The sequence below is a fragment of the Blennius ocellaris genome (assembly GCF_963422515.1).
Source record: "Blennius ocellaris genome assembly, chromosome: 14".
Taxonomy (NCBI): Eukaryota; Metazoa; Chordata; class Actinopteri; order Blenniiformes; family Blenniidae; genus Blennius; species Blennius ocellaris.
In genome coordinates, this window is record NC_137663.1 from 13,413,010 (window position 1) to 13,437,158 (window position 24,149).

The following is a 24,149-nucleotide window of genomic DNA, read 5'->3' on the forward strand; positions in this document are numbered from 1 at the left end:
TAAAGTCTTCGAATTCAATCTCATGAAGTAGAGAATTAAATGTTAAACAGTTGGGTTTATAAGAAAAAAATAACCTCATAATGCTAATTTTCCGACAAGTAACGAATGCCATATCAACCGTAAGATGCGAAATAATGAAAAATAACCTCCAAACTGGACAAAGGTCTGTGCGGGATTTCGGCGTCAGGACCTCGTGGCGCAACGGTAGCGCGTCTGACTCCAGATCAGAAGGTTGCGTGTTCAAATCACGTCGGGGTCATTTATTGCTGTTCCTCCTTTCAACAAGTCACATAAGATCTCGTGAATTTGAGTAATAGAATCGGCCCCCAACAAAACGTCTTCGTCGTCCGTTAAGTGTTTAAATAAAACAATTAAACGCTGGTCTTCCACATCTCCAATCAGATAATTCGCTTTAACTTAAAAATTAATACCAGTATTTTGGTTTTCATGCAATTTGCATGTTCATCTGTGTTTTTTTTTCTTCATGTACTGTCTTTTTCTCCAACTTTGAGAAGTCTAACCTTGGAGCCTTTGAGGAGGAACATGATCACAGGGATGAACATCTTGTAATGTACAAAGAGAAAATGGAAACTTCACTCAAAATCCTCTCCAAGAAGCCCAGAGTCAAGTCGAGGATCCTCTTGCCACAATCAACTGGACTTCGAGGTAAGTTGGCATTTCTATATCCAGCCTTCATATCAGTCTGGGTGTGCTTGTCACAGTTTGGCTTGTGATGGACTGTGCAGTGTTCAGGGTGTATCCTGCTTTCGCCTGTGACCCTAACTTGATCATAGCTGAATGGGAAAGCATATAAAAAATACACGAGTCTCCTTTGTTGCTCATGAAGCCGGTCATTATACTTTTAGTCAAAAGTTGAATGCCCCTGTTTGCCTCACAAAGCTTTAATCAAATCAATAAGTGTCGCCTCAAAAACCTCAAGTATGATTCAAACAGCATTTCTGGAAACATCTCAGTGCATCACGTGTGGATTTTCCATGGTTTGCCTTTTCAACCACAAATCTAATTACAACAGCTGTAAACAGTCTAATTCCCGTGGCTGTTATGGTGGATTAAGGGTACAGCACAAACAACCATGTGTCGCCACACAGTGTGACGCTTTTTGTGACACGAGTAAAGAGCAGGGAATTGAATTTCAGCGCAGCAGGATATTTTTTTTTAAATGAGAACTGTACACAGAACCAAACACATATTTTTCTGACAGCTTTCACCCTATCTGACAGTTACACATTCTACAATGATGTTTGAATTTTTTTTTACCTTTTTGGTCCAGCTGGCAATCCCTTAAAAAAATAAGAAGAATCCAGGAGTTACTTTCCAGGCTTTTTGTATTTAGTCTTGTTATCCTTGGCCTGAGTTTGCCTCTGCATATCTAGTCTTTTCTTTGTGTCCTTAAAATTTCCCCACTCCTCTCACATGCTCCTCTGAGCTTTAGCTGCTTCAGCAACAATGCAGCTTGGAAGTAACCCCTCTCCCACACACTGTCTGGATTTCCCCTTACGCTACTCTTCTCAGCTCATGTCTGTTGCTCATCGTTCACTAGGACACACTGTTGTCTGAAAGCACAGGTGATTAGAAAAGAGCTCCGAGTGAGAGTGTGCTGCTTGGGAAAGGCAGCAGGTCAACCTCGGCCCCGAGGAGCTGATTCACATGAGAGGGTCTCATCACAATGGGCCGATTGTATTCAGGAGCTCTCGCTTTACACCAAACAGATCTGTTACTGCTGACGTAGGCCTCTGATATCTCTGCTCCAGGACGAGGTCAGGCTGTAGTCTGACAGGAGGAAAAAGATTTTGGATTTGAACGACCAAGTTTTATTAAAAACACTGCCCAAATCTTTCTAAAGCTGCTTCTGACGCCATTCACTTTGTCCCTTAATTTAAAATGCCAGGCAACTGCAAAGGTCTCTACTGAGCACTCGCCAGAGGGAGGGATGGATGTGAGAGGACAACAGAACAGTGAGGAAGGAGCCTGTATTAGGCGGTTTGTTCAAGAGAGTATTACTGCACTGGGAGGCTCGAATGAAAACGGCTGTAAACAAACACTGTTGCCTAAGCAACATGGCTGAATGTCTTTTTTCTTTTCTCTCTCTTCCAAAATCTCAGCTACTGCTGAACAGACAAACCACAGTGACATGAAATGTCCTCTGGAAAACTTGCACATCACTTTCAATTCCAATAATAAAAACATAATTTGTTCAGATTACTTTAAGTTATAAAGTACCTTATCTGTATATTTGTAGCTACTAACTAGAGTAGAAATAATAGATGAAGTTAAAGGGAAGAACTGAAAACTGAGGAGGCGTCATTAAAGAGACATAAGCTCCAACCAGACGTCAGGATTTCATGACGGGGATGGAAAAAGAAGCCACTTGGAACCTGAAAAGACAAATGCACATCAATATACAATTTGATGCAACCAGTGGGGGGGAGGGAAAAAAAACCCAATGAATAAAAGTGGAACATCACCCTTTATTATTGCGCACAAAAGGACAAAACAAAGAAAGCGAGTGTGACTTTTGAATGTGGTTTGACTTTAAAAAATCAGCACCTCTCCAGATCAAAGCAAGTCCACAGTTGCCTTGTTTCCAAGGATAAGATTCTAACAGTTAAAAAAAGGAAAACGAACAAATTAAAAACACACACAATATTGAAGTTTAATTTCCGACTATGGTGAAAAGCTTTCATCATATACTGGATCATTTGGAGTTCGACGCTTCCAAATCACTGGCTTTAGTTTTGCCTCCAATGCGTCTGAAGAACGATATGAATCCAGAGGCGTTCACTTGCCTCTCGTCACGGTTCTTGGCTTTGCGTCCAAGCACAAAAGAAACTCCTTCCCGCAGACTTTCTTTCCTGGACCCAGACGAGTACGACCCGTGGGACATGCTTCTTTGGAACAAGTCCCCCAGTCGGAATCCGGATGGAGACGCCCGTCTGGTTTCATCCACGGAGAGAGACCTCTGGACTGGACTTTGTGAGGGAGTTCTTGATCCGAAGCACTCGGCGAGGGACGCAGATGATGACTGGCTGTCCCGATCGGATGAATACGATAAGGTACAGCTCTCATCACTCACCCAGACTCCGTCATCATCATCGAGCTCTTCTCCACCGAATGCGGATGATGGTATGTGTTGGTCGCTTAGTCTACTTTTGTCGTCATTTATTTCAGGGCAAACGAAAGGGCTCAAGATCGTCCACGGGGAGTTGATATTCCCGTTGCTGCCAAAAAAGTAGTCTCGGGTTCGCGGACGAGGGGTGCTTGGAGTAGCAGGTTTGTCTTGTTCTCTCACTACACGATGAGGAGAATCAGAAACTCTGTCACCGTCCAGGCTACTGCTGCTCTTTTGGCAGCGAAGCACCGTCCGACTCATCTCGCACATCTTATCCACCTCTCGTTTGAGCTCCCCATTTGTTAGGAGCTCAGATTCAGGCGGTAATTTGGTTTTTTTCTTCTCGGGGCTCTCTTTGCCAACTCGGACCGTGCCTTCTGTTTGTTCGCGCACTGGAGCAGATGGAGAACCGTTTTTTACTTTGACTGGAGGGAAGGCGTTCTTCCTGCATCTGGCCAGACCTTCTGGAGCCGTGGAGAGAAAGCTGTGCAGAGCCGACTCCAGGCATGCCGAGTCACAATTGGGTTCAGGTCTTGGGCCAGATATTGTTGAGCGCCGTTTTGTACGGGCGTTCTCTTTCCGTTTATGCCTCTGCTCTGCTGACTCCCGCTCTTTATTCTCCTACGGTGTAGAAAGACGGGATGTAGTCAACAGAGAACAGATTGTCAAACCAGAAGAATGCACTACCAAGTTGCCATTTTGCTGCTTTCATATAAAGCGACACACAAGGAATATCAGTCCCCGTTTGCTGTATTCTTACCGTCACAGCCATGTCAAACCTCTTGCAAAATGAGTGAAAGATGGAGCAGCACTCCTCCAGTTTAAAGGTAGCCGGGTCTTCGCAGAAGTACTCAGCAACTGCTTTGCTCAGGACTTGAAGCTCGAAGACAGAGGACTCCATCTCTGCAAGCTTGGCCTCAGCCCTCTGGGAAGGAAAAGAAAAAGGCTTTCAAAAAGCACAAAGTGCTTTCAAGCTCAGTATGCGCTTTTGCAAAATCACAGTCAAGCAACGATGAAAAACTTTACCATAAGAAATGTGTCCATTTGTTGTATGATGTCCAGCTGCTGCCTGCTGTATAATTTCACCTCCTTCAGCTTCTTGATTTCAGTCTCAAAGTCTCTGATTACCTCCTCTTTGCAGATTCTGTGATAAAATTAGCAGATGATTGCAAGATGCAAAAACTGTTGAGTTACCAACTGATACTTGAATGTGGCTGCAACAACTGTTAGAAGTTCGTGTTGGTGAAATGACCAGACCGTCACTGTACTGATTATAGTCACCTTGATGCCATGCCAATGTGATTAAGCTGCGTGGGAAAAGATAACATCTCTACATCGATGCCCTCGGCTTGCTGTGGGAAAGAGAGACATCATGCCGATGTTTAGCATATGCCTTTTTATGCACGTGAATATATTGATTTCCAGAGTTAAGTAACCGAGTTGAGTCAGTTCCGTCTTCTGGGCAACAAGTCAAACTGTCATCATTTTAAAAAAAAATGTTTAAGTAAAAAAATTATTCATTACGTTTCCCTCACCTTGGCAACGTAGTGCATCAGGTTCATACCAGGTTTGTTAGCCTTGGTGTCTGCCAGCTTAAGCAGGGAGGTCATCCTGAAGCCGATGGCATTAGCACTGTACCCACCCTGGACAACAGATCGTTCATCAATAGGGAGCACAATCAAACCCCAGTGAAAGTAACCAGTTAAAACGTGTAAGGAAGAGTGGAGTTCTGGGAGTATTATCAACTTTTCAGAGAGAAAAATACAAACCGCGTTCATGTAATTCCCGGCTTTTAACACGAGCCGAATGACCGAGTGGAGGTCATCGCACTCCAGCAGCTCTGAGGATGAGAGGAGAAACAAAACGGAACGTTAATGCAGCCGTCACATGAGAACTGAAGTGTGTAAACGTCACGCAAGTTGGGCTGAAATGACACCATTAGCTGCTTTGGTCATGATCACGACAGAGTTTGTCACATCCTCCATGAGGGGAAAGAATTCCTCCCTCAGAACCATCGTCTTCAGCCGTTGCTCGTACCTAAAGGCAAGACATACTCATTTGATTTCACCTTATTATTGAGTTTGTAAACGACTTCAACTTTAACAGATGGAGCGCACTCACCCCGGTACATGGACCAGCTGCACCATGAACTGGTCAGCCTCAGGTAAACTGGAGAGATTCCCACTGAATGAAAGTAGCAGTCTCACCTGTGCAGTGAATAGTTATATGAAGACTTCCTCTTGCGGACACAACACAAGCAAATTGAGGCAAAAGGGATTCTGGGAAGCTTTTAAGTGGTGGTCAGAAAACAAAATATATCTCAACACAATCACTTCAACAAAACAGAAATCACAAGTGCCACTGTGACCTCCTTGTCTTCTGGCAGCAGTTTGCAAAGCTCCTGCAGTTTGCCTGTTCCAAACCGGAACCAATTTCCCTGATGGATGTCTTGAACTATCTCTGCCACAGGCCTGCAGAGGGAGACAAAACACAATAATAATAAAAAATAAATAAATACTCATAGTAAGTCTGCCAATGTGTCTGACTTAACAAACATGAATGGCAAATGATACCTGCAGTTTCTTTAACTTTCTGATGAATCCATGGTTTAAAACAGTCATGAAATTGTAAATAAATGTATCACTGCAGCTTATTCTATGTCGAAATTACATTTTTCCCTATTTTTAGGTGGAAGACATAAGACATTTTCCCTCTTTCTTTCTGTCATTTGGTGTAATACTGCTGAGTGTCCTTGTCTATCATATGAGGGTGTGTCAATGTTGTATAAAAAAAAAGCTATAAATAAAGCAATTAAAAATAAAGTCAAACTACACAGACAATATTGTTCCAAATATGGACGTCACATAATCATGTTAAATAAGGAGCTTTAAGTGTCAAAAAGCTGCAAGTTGACAGATATTTGGTTTCACGTTAACCACTAAAGATGAAGAACAAATCGAATTGAAATTGAAAACAAATTTGATTTGCTCACCAATGTATGAACTAAAACCTTTTAAATAAAAATATTTAGGCAACTATTGAAAAATGTACATTTTAACAGGAAGAAAAGTGACAATTAGATTAAAAACTTGTACTAAAGTTTTACGTCATTTCTACCTTTTCATTTACATGCTTGTGACTTTCGTCAAAACGTTAATGAAGTACATCATAATCCATAAAACGAATGTCTTGCATTAAAATGACAGAACAGAAGAAATAATTTATGTATTATAATGCTGGCTGTTTTCACTTTGACTCCGGCTAACTGCAGTTCAAGGTTGTCCGGATGTATTTGAAAGTACAATAGCTCCTGATAACATTATTTGAAAAATATTTGAAACAATGAAAAACGTGTCTTTATACCAGATGACAGCTTGTCAATATTTCATACCAGAATGTTATGAGCAAGACATACGTTACTAAACTCTTTACAGAGTTTAAATGCATGGTAAGCAAGTATGCTGCCTCTCCAGTTGCATGATTATTCTGTTCATACATATAATATGCACATTTTAGGACTGAGGGCACAGGCCATACAAAATATGATGAAGACTTTGGACATGCCGCTATAGAGGATATTGAATTATTCACATGTTGCACTGTGATGTTCCTCATCCGCAAAATGCATCCATTGCAACTGTACCAATGTTCTCACACAACATCTCATGTCAACTTCAGGATTACCTTTTGAAATATCTTAGAAATATTGTAACATTCATACTCCGCTTCGAATCAAGGATTGTGACCTGAGGACAAAAGAAGCGCAGATCCTTATCAAATAATGAAGAACGTTTCCGTTTCTGATTTCCATTTCATGGAATGAGAACAATGGCCTAATGATTCACAACATTTCCAGAGGAAGCTAAAACATTCCCAACATGATATAAGTTCAGCAGTTCACCTCTGATGAATCAATTACTGAGGAACTTCTATGCATCCATCACCTCCTTCACTTTTTATGTGATTACTTGCTCATGAAAACATAATCTGTCTGCATCACTAGTGACCAATTGGAACACAGTGTGCCTATCATTTACCTGGGGCTCCAGTGAAAGGAGGTCCACGCCCTCACACGTCTTCAGAGCGGTGACCTTTGAGCTGCGTATGGAGGCCCGTTTGTCGACGTGACTGAACAGCTCCTCCATGCTCCGGATGTCCAGCACCAGGTCTCTCTGAGGCCGCTCGGAGGTCCACACGTTCAACTTGCCCAGAACGTGCTGGCTGGGAATGGTGTCCCAGTTCAATTTTTTCATGGAGCGTTTCTGGACATCAAAAGGTCCACAACGAGAAGGTGGCGGAGGCGGTGGTAGAGGAGGAGGAGGAGGAGGAGGAGGTGGGGGAGGAGGAGGAGGTAGTGGTGGAAGTGCAGCTGTAACAGGCATGACGGGAAGCACACAAGCTACTTTGAGATCTGAATTCGCCTCAGCATCCAGGGGCAAAAGAGCAGGAGAGTGTTGAGATGAGCAGTCCGGAGGTGAAGTGCATTTAATATCAGCTCCCTCCATCTGCAGGCTGAAACCATCGATGGGGGGGAGGAAGTGTTTTGTAGCCCTCGACTCGAATCTGAGGAGACAGAGAAACACCAATTCAGTAAATTATGGATTTTAGATTATTAGATTTTTATTTGTAAACATGAACTTGAGCTAAACCCCTGCCTTTGGGAATTAATCTACTCCCATGTCACATCTTTTGAATGACATCTTACTAGGAGAGCAATGCACAGGCACATCTCAAAACGCTGAAATACAATGGAAGAGTTCACTTTTATCATAGTTGAACTGAAACACTTAATGCATAATTGAAGTCTTAGAAACTCAACTACAGACTGTGCTTTTAAAAGTTTAGTCATGAAAATCAGCTTCTCAGAATATAATGTACCACCCGATTAACTGGGTTTTTTTGCCCAGATTCTCTGAGGCAGACCACAAATATCACAATCAAAACCTAAAAACATCTTGAAACCCCTTAGTTTCGTATGTTATTTCTTTTCTGTATATATACACGAGTTATGACAGTAAAAATAATAAACAAGACAATTAGCTTTTCAATATTTGTCGGGTTACACCCATTTTTACAGAAATTCGCATGTCAATTCGCGCAAGCATCACCTAGAAATGTTATACATTGAACACCCACCTGCCTCAGTACAGTTGAGCTGCACAAGCGAAAGAAAAAAAGCACATTTTTTTGTCATTTTACTCACCGAGCTTTGTAAAAGTGCAGCAGTCAAATAAATCCCGATGGGAGCTCACCTCGTGCTCTAATACGTGTTGCGTCATTACGTCATTCGCTCAGACTGAGCGAACAGGTGGAGGATGTACCGGACACCCGTCCACCAATCACATTCAAGACTGTCGACAGGACACGCCCCCTTAAAGGTCAGAAACCAAACAATTATTGAATCTTAAAAATATACATATTCAGGTTGGATTATAATTAATTAAAATGCAAATATAATTTAATACTTTAATATTTGGCTAAGGACAAACTGCATATGGTGAGGTTTATACTTAACTTTGTGACCACTGTCTGTGAAAAGCAAATAAATAAAGTTTACTTACTAAAAATGGTCACACAAATATGTGAAGTGTTTATCTGAAGGCAAAATGTCCTGAAAAGCATTGATAATCTTGGAAATGTAAAATGTATGATTTTTATTGTCAGAAACTTCATCTGAGAGATACACTGAAAGTTTTATTTAACCAAATCCCAATGGCTGAAATACATAAAGATGCCATAATGGTAAGAAAAAAAAAAGAGAAAACAATGAAATACAGCCAGAGCATTTGAAAATGTGTAGTTTTAATCGTGTTCCCTTGGGGTGGAGTGGGATATTTCAGGTTTCAGTGAGGAATGAAGGCAGAGTATCACATCGATCAATGACACAACTTCCACTTATCATAAATACCTTATTTGCAATCATTCATACAGTACAACACACCAGCCCGGCCTAGAAAACATTGATTGTACACAAATAAAGTCTCTCTTTTCCTAAATGAATAGATGTTGGTTCTCTCTCAGCAACAATCTGTTCTTAAGTGACTTCAATTGCTTGTCACTTAATTTTTTTTACCTAGTGAAGGTTTCTCAACTAAGAAACACAAGAAAATCCTATTGCCATCCATTTTGGTAATTGGGTTAGGAATTCCAGGAGCAGGATTAGAAAAGAGGAGTCACATTTTTGTTAATATTGCTTTGAGGTGGCCAGACGAGAAGCTGGTCAGTAAAACTGCAATTTTACCCACAAGAGGCCAAAGATTTTCTGAGTGACTTTCCCATTTAAACTAAATAAATCTATCTAAACATATTGAGATATAAAAGAAACGGGAAAAATAAATCTGAAAACACAAGTCACACAGAATTAACATTTGTTTTTTGTTAAAAAAAACAAATCAACCTCTTTGTTATTGTCCTTAAGAGTGCAGCATTACGAGTCAAACTAAAATGTTTGGCCTCTGCTTCAGTTTGGAAAAATTTAAACCAAGAAGCACCACGGCAGGATATGCGCGCCGGCATGCAGAAGGCCAAGAGTGGAGCATCAGAGCACACACACAGATATGTACCTGAACTTTGGATCGCTGCCTGCCATGCAAATGGAGAGAAGCTGGAGGACGAAGCCATTACCTGATGCATGACACTTGCTTTCCATGATTTAACTTTGAAGAGTGACAGAAATAAACTATTATTATACAGATTTCCAAGCTTTTAGTGGTTTTTATTAGGTTTGGTTGGTCTGAGGCTTATTTTCATTCTAATGTTATATATATATTAGAAATGTTGATTCAAACACCTCTAAACATAACATACAACTTGAACATTATAATTTGTCAATTCTGCCTTTCAATTGTCAAAAGATTTGATGATTGTTTGTGATTATATTTAAAACAAAAACAATTTGCGTTTCACACCCAACCAGCTACTAAAGTATAAGATTTGATGCTGAAATGCAAAGCGAGTAACATTAGATAGCTACAGTAGTCTTCAGTGTGAAGTAAAGTAACCATAGACGTAGATATATTCTGCCTGAACTGAAAGATATGATCCCAGATGTCAATGACGCTTACTTGTCAACATAAAGACAAAAACACATTTCAATAAGTAATGTAACATTGAATGTAAAGCCAACATAGATGTAGTGAATTCCTTTTCAGTACTGTCCTTTAGTTTCAATAACTTTGTTGGATTCAACTGATTAACAGACACCAAATTGCTTTAGCGATGAATGTAAACAGAGCGAAGGTCAACGTCCAATAAACAATCGCTTCTCTTTGGGTTATATTGAATCTATTAAGAACCAAACGTGTAATATCCCGGGAAGCTGTGGCAGTGTTCCCCAAGTTGATTGTTGCATATGTGAGTAAACTCACAAGGTTTTCAGCTTCAAGTGAGATCTGCGACCTTTTTTTCTTTTTGACAATTACAAATGAAGCCATCCTTCATTCTGAATTACAGAAGATACAGTACAGCTGACTATAGATAAAATAATTACATACCAAAGAGGTGTGATGTTAAATTAATCCAAAAATTTAACACAACATTGTGTTTTGAAGCTACAAACAATCATTGAAAATTTAAATGTACATCGATTTGAAATGTCAGGGCATTTCCTTCCAGTGTACTGAACAAATCTCCTTCATATTTCTGTCGTCAGAAATATTATTCTGACCCTATCTTTCTTCCTGCAGGCCATATGCATCCATTTAATACATTAGTTCATATACAAGGAGGCACACTGGGAGAGTGATAAGGTCTGGAAGTTTCAAAGTAGTGTATAATTACATCTCAATGTCTTTTTAATGGTTTCAACACTTTATCTTTTACCCCTTCGTCCATTACGAAGATGTGGCGTTTGATATTTAACTGGGAGCACAACAATGGCCTTAAACATGACTAACACAACCTCACACAGCAAAATAGTGTTGAGAGAAGAGGGTTGAGTGGAGCAGTGGAAGGAAGAAGGTAAACAGTTTCTGTGGGAGGAAAGGATGAAGAGAGGTTAAAGTGGGGGGGGGTTGGGTAAAGAGGCACTAAAAGCCCACTGACTGTTCGTAAGACTGGCCACTTGGTTTTCCTGCTGTATGTAAGCCTACTTCTCATTAAAAACCCTGCAACCCTTCGGGCTAACCATCCAGACACACACTCCTCATCCCGTCATCTGCGAGTGTTTCCCTCTGCCGTGGTCCTCTGTGAGTTGGGGGTTTCAACAGGTGGAGGTGGTTGACGGAGAGGCGGCAGGAGGCGTGGCGGTGCCCCCTCATTGCTCCTCTAACCAGGAGGGCTTGTCGGCACCGGGGGGTTTCAACTTGATGTTGAACTGCTTCAGTGTTTGCTCCAGCTGCTGCTGGTTGCCAGCAAAGTATGCAGAGATGGCGTTGTGGAAGAGGAGGAGCTGCTTATGCATCACTTTCACCTGAAAGACACAACATGGGCACTTTAAGACTCTCGTTTTACAAGAAGCGGCCGAGTCCGCCACCGTTCCAAAAAAACAACTCTGATGGCACGCTGCAGGTCTGACCTTATTCTCTTCCAGGAACTTCAGCTTAATGGTAACATCCGAGCGAAGGCGTTCATACTTTTCCTTCTGGACTTGGTACTGCTGCTGAGCAGCATCTATACGGGCCACTGTGACGGCGTCCCTCGGACCCATACTCAGCTCCTCCAGGTCTGTCCGGTAGGCGTCAAACTCCAGCCTGCATGAAACACAAAACCCCAAGAGAGTCAAGACAAATGTGACGCAATCAAACAGCAAAACAGAATTTTTCTCTGGGTTAAAATACAACTGACTTCACCCAACTATCAGCCATCTCCTTAAACTCCAAACTCATCCGGTTATTATTTCAATAGGTCTTTTTCTTCATCTAACAAAGAGGATTTTGTGAATGAAATGCAGAAAACAATAACTGCTCAACCTCCAGCAAGTCATTCTTTAAGCCCCTTGGGGGCAGTAGAGATAAATCCTTGTTCATCACTGCCTTTAAATTTATATGAAAGCTTTTTGGCAAAGAGGTGCTTGTTTACAAAGCAATGTGAATCAGTTCCTTTAAGGGTTTAACTGTACATATTCTTTTATGTACTTCTGTGGTCCTTTGAGGGAAATCTTAGGGTTTTTACTTACTAAACCTGAGTGGATTGACAAGTGCCAAAATGATGTGAAGTCAAAAATAACACTGCGATGACGAGCAGTGTACATAATCACTTTGATCTGCTCCGCTCTCACACAATCGGTTTTGGAGAAATCTGAAGGGAGCTGCAAATTCAGACAATAAATCTTTGTATTTTCACAAAGAGCAAGAGTTTTTACATTCTCACATCTGCTTTTGATTGGTATTCAAGCTTTTAATAGGGTACTTAGTGGAACACTTGACCATTTCTGGGTATAAACAGACTTTCTCACCATTTACTGATTCAAAATGTCTCGAAATGAAATCTGACAAATGAAGTCTCATTCATCCGTGTGTTTGGTACAACTATTTCATAAAATACTCTGACTGGACGTCCTGTGAGTGTGCAGGAAATGGACAAGAAAGAAGGAAGTACCAAATCTAGCCACTTGCAGTATCACACGTTTCAAGTGAAAGGAAGAAGTCAGCCACTGCATGTGCTAACCTTGCATTTTCATACAACTTGATGGTCATCAGGGTGTCCTCCATAGTCTTGTTGACTAATGTGTTGATGCTGGATACGAAGAAGTTAATGGCACCAAGTAAAGTCTCTCCGTTCTTACACAGCAGTTTCTGAGTCTCTGCGTTGTAGCCAAACTCGTCCTGTCAGGAAGCAAAAAAAAAAAAAAAAAGGTTTTATAAACTTAAATACAATTTATTAGAACGAGATGATCGAACTGTTTTTAAAGTCTCACCCGCAGCTCTGGGGATTTCTGACTGAGGTCAGCGAATGTGTCACCCAGCGCATGCTGCGTCTGCACCATGTTGTAGAAGTGGTTGGTCAGCGCTCTGGCCAATCGCAGCACGCTCTCATATTTCCTTTTAGTGTCACGCAGCACTTCGATCTGAGCCTCCAGCTCCAGGTCCACAGTCCGGGAGCCCCGACCGAACCGCTCCGAGATCATTTGCTTTGTACACTGAAACGAGGATGGGAGGACACAGGAGGACATCACGAACACAACAGAACTCATTCCAAGGTTTCTTAAAGATCCTCGTTCTCGCTATTATCGTCTTATAAATGGATGAACTTCGTCGACCCACTGATACCTTGTAGGTGTTGAGGCCCCACTTCCTCACGGTTTCTAGTTTCTCCACAGCGACGCCGCGAGTCGTCTCCTCGGCGGTCATGGACGAGCTGCTGCTGCTGTGATGCATGTTGGAACCTGAGACAAGAAAATCAAAGGCAACACATTATAATAACGTACAACAAGACTTTCAGGTACAGCGTGACAGGAAGACCCCCGACTAAGATTAAATAAAACAATAATACTTCATCACTACAACGTATTATGTCCGGCACTCGGGACATATTTTCAAAATTGATCCTCAGTTTTCATCTATTCTCCAAATATTGCCACTAAAACCGCTGAAAGCACCATATAACATGCAAAGTTAGTGAAAAAAAAAAAGTAGGAAAATGACAATGGAAGAAGACAATTCAGCAAAGATATTCTGATCTACTGGTTTATTGGACACCTTTACCCTCCACGATGCCTTGGTGTTCAAGTGACTGGCTTGCAATGTGGCAGATGGCAGAACTGCTTGGGGGAAGGCTACTTCGCCTGGCCTTCATACGGAGGTCTGTGATGCGAATGGGCGGTAGGTAAGGGAGGGTTTGGATGAGGGAGTGATTGGAGTTTGAAGTGGGGGGGGGGAGGGGGGGGCAGGGCGGGGGTTGGTAATTTGTTTTGGCATTATTGGGAATGTTCAGTATTGGAAATAAAAATGTATTTAGAATTAAGAGTAATGAGAACGTGTGCAGTGAGAAATGTAGGAGGAAAAAAAAAATTGGGATATGGAGAAAATAAAGGAGAGGAGAGAGAAGAGGACCATGGGTGTAGGAGGGAAATGTGAAAAGAAGGTGGAGGACAAAGACGGATGAAGAGACAGCATTTAGTGCACGACAGCCAGTGAACAATGCATGCTGATGATTGAAGATGATGACGAGGACAGTTTGGAATACAACGGGACTAAATAAGATTTCACAAAAGACACCCGGTGATTGGAAATGACTTGCGTGATATATATTTTTAAAAAGTGCAATTCTAAGTCAATAACGTATTGGAGGTGTCTGCACATACTACGGGAAAAAAAGGTTTTGCTGAAGTGAAGGGTTAGTTTACAAGTGAAGCTCCCCAGAAAGCCGAGGACAGAGGAGACGAAGTAATGGAGGAGCAGGCAGAGACCAGTCCCGTCTTTCTCACCACTAAAAAGAAAAAGAGAGAAGCAGCTTGCCATCCATCTATAAAAAGACACACTGTACGGAGAGCATTTTCCCAAAATGAGATGTCGTGAGTGATCAAAATCGTTTCATCTTAACTGCAGTTAACGGAGGGGTTTTTCCACAAACTACTATGGAGACTCTGTGAACATCATTGTGAGGTGATTCCATCACATTTTGGAAATAAGCTCTCCATCATTAATGACAATTAGGTCTCAAGCCACCTAATCCTGTAACTGGGATCCTTTTGTTAAACTCAGCATTGTAGCACACAGCCGGCCCTAAGAGACAGAAAGAGTGAGTCATTAGTATTGAATAAGCACGAGAGAAAGTCTTGGTCCTCCCTGAACTTCTACACACCGATCAGCCAGAACAATATGACCACTTTGTCCTTGACTTTTGCCGGCCCTATAAAAGCTCCACATTGTGATACTTTCAATAGTGACTGACCACTGCACTCTGCAGACGCCACACAAGAGGCGGAGTTTGTCCCTAAACTTGCTCAAATCCTCATGTTTGTCTGTTCTCCTGCTTCCAGCACTGACGCAACAATCAAAATGAGACGAGGTAGCGTCTACTCCCATACAGAGATTGTTCATCTCCGAGCACATGGAGGTGATGTAATAATAGATAATACTGTTATTCTTGCATGCTGATGTACGTGTTGGCACGTTTATAAAATCCACATCAAGCTGCGTGGCAAGTGATAGGCTTATAAAACTGATACAAATCTCAATTATTGATTTCACCAGTCAGTTTTATGGCCTACTGGTGGATGCAATATTAGAGAAAAAAAAAATACAGGAAACTTTATTTACAGAGCAATAGATTAATCCTTTTGAACCCATAAACAGAAAAAATATAACCGACATGATATTCCAGCCAGCCAGTTTCATTATCAACCCTTTTATCTTTTTAGTAGAAGGTTCATCATCAGACACCTGGCTTCATTTCACAATCAAAGTATACGACGATGATGATCACTTCGCAAACCGCCCGGAGGCGTGACATCCCCGGCTTCAGCCGGACTCATCTCGAAAAGTCAGAATGGACGTGCGTGTTAGTGAAGCAGTGAAAAATCAGCTCAGAGAAACACACAGTGAAGCAGAATTCTACCTTTGATCGAGCTGGTTGGGATGATACCATCTGCTGTTCCTCCGTAGCCTCCGGAAACGATGCTGGTCTCATTCAGATTAGGACCGGATACCATCACTTGCTGTAGGTCCTACACAGTAAGTGAATTTAAAAAAAAAAAAGAAAAGAAAGAAAAAAAACAACAAAAGAGAGGAAATGGGGTTTGAGGGATTGGGGTAGTGTAGGGTAGGGACATGTAGAGAGATTACAACTTCAGTGTTATATTCAGACAATGTGGGTTAAAAGCTTTTTCGCGAGAGTGTGACACACACTACGTCGTTAGGAATGTTAGACGGAAAACACACGACTGAAGTATGTGTCAATAATTAATCTAACAGAGCCGAATCTCCTGTGATGAAGCAGTGCAGAGCGAGTTGGAGGACGTCTAAACAGCTGGGGGAGACTTCACGTCTCAGCCAGCGAGTGGCTCCAATAATCTTTCACAGCAAGAAACGCTGAAATTAACCCGTTCTCTCCTTTTTGGAAATAAATACTTTTAGGGGTTATGAGCTGCGCCGTCCCCCGCGTGTGTGTTTTCACTGCTGCTCAAATATAAACTGAGAAAAAAAAAAGAAAAGAAAGAAAAATAAAGCGTTTAAGAGATTTTCAACAAGTCACCAAACAGGAGTTGGGCGGGCCACGTTATACCGTTTAAAACATTTGAATTAAATTTATATTAACAGATAATATTTCTTTAGGGGTTCCTGCATTTTGGACGACGATCTTGTTCATGTAGACTGAATACAAACATCTGCATAGCAATAAGAAGTTTGGAATCTGACTGTCTGTCATGTACAAAGGAAGTAATGTAAATATATTTTTAGGTGTTATTAATCATTTGAAGGCAAAATGATCCATTGATACAAACTCACAAACCTATAATATGCATACAGATGCTACCATGTATTGAGTTAATACATCGTTTTAAGCCTTTAATTAAAATCGCAGAGAAACATACGACATGAGAAACTCGGAAGCGCTGATTCTGCGGCGAGGAAGAAATCTTGAGTGCTTCCAAAAAGGAAACGGCCATTTCCTTTGTGTAAACAAACAAACTTAGTCGGTTTTATACTACAGAACGGGAGAAAACACATCAGCTGCGGTCTGTCCTGTCGGTCAAACGCGTGAAGCGTCGGTATTGTGACTCACTGAAGACACCTTCGACATTCCTGTCACGACACAACTACATTTCTATTTATAACTGCAACATGAACCGGCACATCCAAAAAGAGGGGACGTGAATGCACATCAACAGCACAGCATTAGTCGGACATGGATGTTAGTACGAGGCCATGTTCTGGTCAACCAACACCTGCGGAACAATTAGGAGGTCCCACTCACATTTCACCCAAGTGCAAACACACACACACACACACACACATATAATCCAGGCTGCATTAGCCACTCAAAACAAGACAGAGGTTATTTGGAGTTCTAAAGAAATAAAATTGAGATCCAAATGTTTAGTATTAGTTAATACAATCCAATTTCTACTGGAGTTTGGGGGTTTTCTCTCACAACGTGTCATGTTCGAGAAACTCCTTCTAGCTACAATTAGTAGGAGTGAGATTAACAAGTAGCACAGTTCAGGCTGCACAGTGGTTTGTTGGGGGGGGTGGGGTGTCTGACATTTGGTGAAGGAGACCCAACATTAGCAATGCAAGGCGATTTCCATGCCCTTTAAAGTCAAACCACTGAGCAGCGCTGCACACCAATGACACACACATACGCAAATGCACAAATGGCCTGCTCACCCTGTTGCCTCTGGAGCTCCCTACCTTCTCATCTAAGCTCCACTGCACCTTTGCAGCCTGCACAGAGATGAGGGGGAGTGAGGAGGGGGAGGGAGGAGTTGACAATGATACAAGAACAACAGAACAAAAAAAAAAGAAAAAAGAAAAAAGGAAAGAAAAACAGAAAAGGAGACAAGAACAAAAATCCATGACTGAAATCATGCAGCAAGATAAAAAAGGATGTAAAATAAATCCCGGAAAATAAAATCATTGTGGCGTTCCAAAAACAACAAGTGATGCAGGATGGAGAGCAGTGAGTGACATCACAGCAGGTCGGGGGGTGGGGGGGGGGTCATCGTTTTTACAGTTTAACATTGGAAGTGAAATATCAGGGGCCCCAAAAGACTGTTTATTCACAAGACACAAACATTAAGGGAATGAAGAAGGAACTGTGTACAGACATACATGAAGATTTGAAAAATCAAATACAGTTTGATCACCACAAGACAACAGTCTTATATGAGCCAGTTGCCAAGCTGAGAATGGTATGCAATGTTTGCATTTATTCATTCATATATTAATTTATAGCTTCCAAAGACACTAAACAGTTCAAACGAATTTGAGAAAAAAAAAAAGGCCAACTTTGTTGTAACAAAACAAACTCGACCTGGACACGCTCTGAGTGGTTTGCCTCATCTGGCATCTGCTCAAAGTAAAAGGAAGCTGACGCAAACACCGGTCACTCCCTGGACAATTTGTTTACACAGTGTTTGAAGAATGAAGCTGGTTATGCTATGGAATGACAGATCCGGGAGGGATAGCAGAAGCTCTGCTTTATCAATTGACCCGGTTTACACCCCTAATAAACTACTGGATACATATTATAGACTTGTGAGAGGAGGTAATCTCCTCTGACAAATAGCATAGGAGGAAAAAGAAAAAACATTTTTTAAAAGGCCGTTGTCTAAATGAGCTGCTGAGATCCGCCTGATGCCTCTGCCAGGATGCTGCTGGCAGTCAATCTCACTCCAGTCCCTGTCAGGCTGCCACTGCTCCTCTGACACAACACAAACTTGCATCTGAAATCAGACTTCTGCTCTTCCTCAACCTGCCAATCTTCATCTCCGAGAGCCGGAGCAACATGGCCGGCTACGGCTTTCGACGGAGCGCCGCTCAGCAGAGAGCAATCTGATTTCAGAGGGCTTTCACCCAAGGACAAAAGAACGCCCCACGTTTCAGATTAATTGCGGAGTTGCTATGACAACCGGTTAATATCCAGATCTCAACAGTGCAGCTGAACATTTTGTCATACATAAACACAAACGCCGAGGTGGCCACATCAGACGGTTGAATACACACTGTGCTCCTCCTCGGCGATGTTAAAAAGGAGAGCTTCTGCTTTACGACTCGAGGGAAGCCTCGCATAGTTTGGTGAGCAAATAAGACAGAGTGCTTCCTCCAGGATCTACAGGCTGTTTGTCCAACAAGGTGTGTGCAGACAAATGAACAACCGGTTCCAACTTCAACTGCTGCTTCACTCAAACTGAGACAAATCAGTGGTGTGACACATTTCATCTTCAAATGATGCCCACAAGTAGATTATTATCCAACAATCTAGAAGTTTAAGTTCACATGGAGTGTGAAGATTGACAAAATATGTCAGTGATGTGAGGTGTAGAGGGGCGTCGGTAGGGACAACTGGTGCACATGGAGACAGCTGGCCTCCAGCACCTGATTTCCCAGCGGAGCCGATTTCCCAAGTCTGAGTGAGGGAAAGCAATGCAGCGGCTGTGACTCTATGAGGACGATCAAACCTCAGCGTTAAAAAAAAGTAAATAAACAGTGAGGGACTGGATTAAATTTATACAGTCAGTATTCAAGACTGATAGAATGGAAGAGTTATACTGTATATGTTACCAGAGGTCATGTGAACAACATGAAAATAATACATATTCTAAATGAAGGGGCTCCATTGCTTTTTGTCCTCGTGGGACTTGAACATTTTTGGACTTCAGCGTCCTGAAGCAGCACACAGGTTTTGTTTGCTTGCTTCGACGTGAGTGGCGCTAAACTTCAGGAACAGACTGGCTGCACAAGAAGCTCTGGCAGGGTTTATCAGAAAGTGCAACTTCATAGCTCAAGACAGGAAATCTCAGCCAGAGAATAAAACTGCTGTGAGAAGACAAAAGTTTCTAAATCGAGAAAGAGGCTCCACAGTCAAGGACCTTTTATGAGGACTAACGATATGACTCATTTCTGACACTGGAACTGACATAAAGACAAACAACTCTGAGCTCTCTTCGGTTTTTGAGATTGCAAACATATCTTTTGCCTCGGGGAAGAAACAAACTTATCCCTTTGTCACCGTATTAAATAGCTTGAAAAAAAAACATGACCGCAGACTGTCAACCAACACAGAAGTTATAGGACCCACCTGTTCAAGGCTGTCATCTTCTGGTAGTGTCCCCGTGTCACCATTACTATTGATAGGAATCTCCATTGTGGCAGCTTTACTCATAATGCTGTCTGTCATAATGCACTGTATCTGTGGGACGAAAAGAAAAGGGAAAGTGTTGAAACTCTACAATGATTGCGTGTAAATAATGTGGAAAAAGGCAGCAGAAGAAACAACAGCGCGGGCTAAATGCTGCTTTGAAGGGAAAAGACCAAAGAGCTTAGAGAAAACTGCCAACTCATTAAGCAGATGGGAATATAATTACAACAAACAAGCGCGGAGGTGGTTTTCAAAGAGCAAGGCCACCCCTCAGGATTAAAAACAACACACCTATGAAAGCGACACACACAGCTGCCTTGCTGAAGTGGCCACTCTTCTCTGAAGCTCAATTACCAGACTGTATGTTACGAAAAAAACGCTCCAAGCCAAAATCCCCACCAAGGATGAGACGGAAAAATGTTTTTATCCGTACTGTCGAACAGGTCAAACTGCTCCGTTCACCTGCAAGTTGGCTTAACGACTCTACAGATATCACATATCTACAGAGGAAGCTAAACCAGAAGTGTTCCAACACCAGTGCTTGATTTGAACAAGAATAATGTGTTCATCGCTTAATGAATTCACTCCCACAAACACTAACGAAAAGTCTGGATGTACTAATAAGTGTGTGTGTGTTTGTATGGCAAAGCCTGCGATGACACTGCAAAACTAATAGGAAGTAGGATTTTTGGACGAAACACGGGGAAGCGCCTCGAACCAGTGAAATACATCGGAGACTGAAAAAGCTCTGGAAGGGAGGGACATGCAAATGTTGCGAGCTATTCTCAAACATGGACAATGTTGCCTCAGGTCTGAAACAGTTAAACCATTCACCAGTAGCGCCAAGGGATCTATCCATTAATTATAGATCTGTGGGTTTTGTGGCTCTCGGGCCGACAGAAAGGGTGGTATAGGATGATTTTATAAACTATTTACAGATGGGAGAGGAGCCACGTGCTACTTATTTCATATGATTCAACACTTAGTAGGCTAAAAGATGAATCAAAAGTCAACTGCTTGACAGAGTCTGGTCCCCGATCTGTTATTTACCACGTGGGTTAGGAATTATTGCTCTTATGAGGATGGGGTTTGATCAGACTGACTGAGCAGCTGAACAGTTTGTCAAGGCTTTGGAATGTGGCTCACGAGGAGTTGTCGGACACAAATGTGAAAGTAGTGCTTCAGTTTAATTAAGTGTATTCCAACTGTAAACCTGCAATAAACCAATGAAATCACCCTTGTGGTGAATAAGTTTAATTAAGACTAGTCCATTTCTTGATGTCTCTGTTTACTGAGTCATTAGTTGGAGAATCTGTGTTTCTTTTGCTCAATATTACACCAAGAAAATTCCGTGGGAAGGAAAATGACTGCACTAAATGAGCGTTTGACATCCTCGTTGTCTTAAAGGTGTGTGTGAATACAGACCGGCTTAACCTGAAGCTCCACATACATTTTGTTCTTTATTAAATAGCTTGGGAAGAATAGCTATCAGGTCTTAATTTAGGCAACCAAGACACTTTGTCTGGTTGCGCGTTCTTTTCATTTTTTCTTTTTTTAAAGTACAATTTAATTTCAGTTATGTAGCTGTAACATGGTCAGATAGACATGGACTCAATTACTTTTCACGTATCATGAGGAATGCATAACTTGTACGTATTAGATGAGCTCCATCAAAGGACTGGGAGTCAGACTGCAGCTCTGATGGCGCACACTGGGAGCCAGAACAGGTGCATCCGCACAGGTGCACAGCTGCTTCGCTCCAGTGGCGACCACGAAGGAGCCATCTCCGTGGGTTATTATCCCAGACACAAACACAAGTAATTCTAAGAATATGGTATAAGGGGGGAAAAAAACCAAACAAATGAAGCCTGTGAAGTACTGAGGCGAAGGCCTGCGTCCAGCTGACACGTCGGGCAGTTGGAGAGGAAAGAGAGACGATGGAGTAAACAAACCAGTACAACGAGCACAGCTGGAGAACTGCAGACACACGCAGGTACAAGCTGGCGGGGATAAAAACGCGCTGGTTGAAGGCGGAGGTTTGACTTACGATGTGTTTTGTCCCGTCGTTTAGAAAAAACAAAAACAAAAAAAAAAAACCCAAGAGGTTGTCGGGAAGCTAACGCGCAGGCTAATCTCCGGCTAGCGGCGGCGCATCACAGCTCGTGCGCGCTGCGTCTTTTCCGCGCGAGGTGGTGGTGGTGGGGATACAAACGATGGGGCAGTTAGTTGTTCAGGAGCGGCGGGGTGGCATCGCTGGGTGAGGTCCTGGCTGGAAGCGTGTCAGTGTGGTGTATATGCTCCTCGTAAATAATCCTGGATCTCCTGCTGGATGGATGAAGCCAGGAGGAGCGCTTTACGGAACTGACGACATCGAGGAATTCAGCTTACGGACACGCTCGCGCACGAAGAGCGTCTATTCCAAGGAGGATGCATCACTACCATATCAAGAAAACTCGAACCTCTCGGTGATCTGCATGCACGTTATTATTATTGCTAGAATTATTTGCATGCGTATTTTAAGGCTTTATAAAGGAGGAATAAGTTTAGAAAATGTATTAGTTAATCGTGAAAATGAAGAAGTTAATGCAGTAATCAGTGGGCAAAAAAGTGATTCATCCCCTCAAAATACATTAAACCAGACAATTATAATACTTGTGTCTCTGTCAACATGAAGTGCTATAATTTACTGAAACTGTGTATTTAAATTTTAACTTAATTTAACTCTGCTTAACCACCAGACAGCAAAAAAGACATTCGAATGCAAGATTATGGTGATGTTTTTATCTAGTAAATTATAATTTATAAGAAAGAAATGTAGACAAATATGAGCAAAATTAATAAAATAAAAACTGCAACAGTAAGGGAAATGCCCCTTAACAATGTGAGAAAATCTACAATAACAACACATTTTCTTCCAAAAAATAACACAAACATTATCCACAAAGTAAAAAAAATAATAATAATTTAATTAGCATAGTTGCAATTTGCTCTTCAGTTCTACTCAGTTTTGAACTTGACGTTGTCCTGAAAAGTTTCAGAGGCAACCCTCCTCTGGTTTGTTTACAACCCTGACAATTATTAAATGAAACAAATGACAAGCTCATAATTTTTCAGATGAATGTACAAACAGAGCAATTATTTATAAGAATTATTAGTCTATTCATAGACAAAGTAGAAATATCCCTATTTTAAATCATGTAATGCTATTATTGTCACTTACTGGGACATTTATTGTATCACTTTATACCAACAAACAATTATGTGCTTTATAACAACAAATGTTTTTAATATTTTAGTGTAACTCTGCCACATCATTTGTTTAAATAAGTATCAACCAATTGAAAGTGACTTCTATAATAATAATGACCTAATAACTCCAAAGAAGTTTATAAACTACTTGCTTCATGAAATAAAGTATTTTTGTAGTGATAGTAACAGTAATCGTGCTTGATTGACAGTATAGTTGATTTTTGTTTTGATTGAATTTACTCAGATTTTCACAAACTATTTAGTCAAATTACTATTTTAATGGGCAATCCATATTTTACGTCTCAATAATTGTTTGCTCACTTACAAACTTGTAGGTTCCCACACAAAATCCTCAGTAATATTCGGTTTTGACATATCTTTACTGTCCAGTGAAGTGAAATGAATGTACATGACTAAACAAGACAGGATATTGAACTGTGCTGAAGCTAGACGGGAGTGAGAGCTCTTCACTTCCTCACCTCTTCCCGGCCTATCTCTGAGGGCATCTTGCTGCAGGTGCTGGAGGTTTCTGCAACCTGCTGGCTGGTAAACATTAACCGGCTTTAATGTTAGTAGTACGTGTCATTTTGAGTGCGAACCAAAAAAAACAAAGACGTACCACCTCTGTGTTGAGAGCTGGAAAAAAAAAAAGAAAAAGAAACCCTCCCCTATTGTGGTGAATTGTTCTCACATAAACCATGTGATCAGGCCCTTGTGACCAACACCATGCTTTAGTTTTTCTAAATCATCTCCTCTCATTAGAATAGGCAAAATCCAACATATTCAAATATGATATGAATCAAATGCAATGATATCAATCTATATATAAATGATCTGATCACAGATCTGCAGTTAGATCGTTTGATAGAATCAGAATTTACTCCAAATTAATATATTTACGCATGATATTATCCATTGTTTGGTGATTGTAATCGTATTGAAGGACACAAAGCCAACCTGTTTCTCTTTACTAATCCAGAGAAGTTGGTGTCCTCCACAGCATTGTATGGAAATAACTGCCGCCCCT

The 24,149-nt window shown here is 41.4% G+C and overlaps 2 protein-coding genes across 3 annotated transcripts; both read right to left on the reverse strand.

Annotated features, from left to right (window-relative positions):
* Positions 1-2,716: 2,716 nt before the first annotated feature.
* Positions 2,717-9,779, reverse strand: fhdc3 (FH2 domain containing 3; the record flags this gene model as incomplete). Its single annotated transcript, XM_080508975.1, has 12 exons — positions 2,717-3,751; positions 3,891-4,055; positions 4,157-4,274; positions 4,412-4,482; positions 4,666-4,773; positions 4,900-4,970; positions 5,067-5,167; positions 5,252-5,337; positions 5,499-5,601; positions 6,815-6,876; positions 7,156-7,693; positions 9,694-9,779. The coding sequence occupies 12 exons, from the start codon at positions 9,777-9,779 to the stop codon at positions 2,717-2,719; spliced, it is 2,544 nt and encodes an 847-aa protein (XP_080365101.1).
* Positions 8,845-22,181, reverse strand: arfip2b (ADP-ribosylation factor interacting protein 2b). Of its 2 annotated transcripts, none has more exons than XM_080509263.1 (9): positions 21,921-22,181; positions 19,814-19,924; positions 17,425-17,457; positions 15,629-15,737; positions 13,339-13,454; positions 12,987-13,208; positions 12,737-12,894; positions 11,646-11,820; positions 8,845-11,540 (listed from the first exon to the last, which is right to left on the reverse strand). In XM_080509263.1, the coding sequence occupies exons 2-9, from the start codon at positions 19,910-19,912 to the stop codon at positions 11,385-11,387; spliced, it is 1,068 nt and encodes a 355-aa protein (XP_080365389.1). In that variant the 5' UTR covers positions 19,913-19,924; positions 21,921-22,181; the 3' UTR covers positions 8,845-11,384. The 2 variants fall into 2 exon arrangements, with proteins under 2 accessions (XP_080365389.1, XP_080365388.1); XM_080509262.1 differs by having other exon boundaries at positions 17,401-17,457.
* Between the last annotated feature and the right edge of the window lie 1,968 nt (positions 22,182-24,149).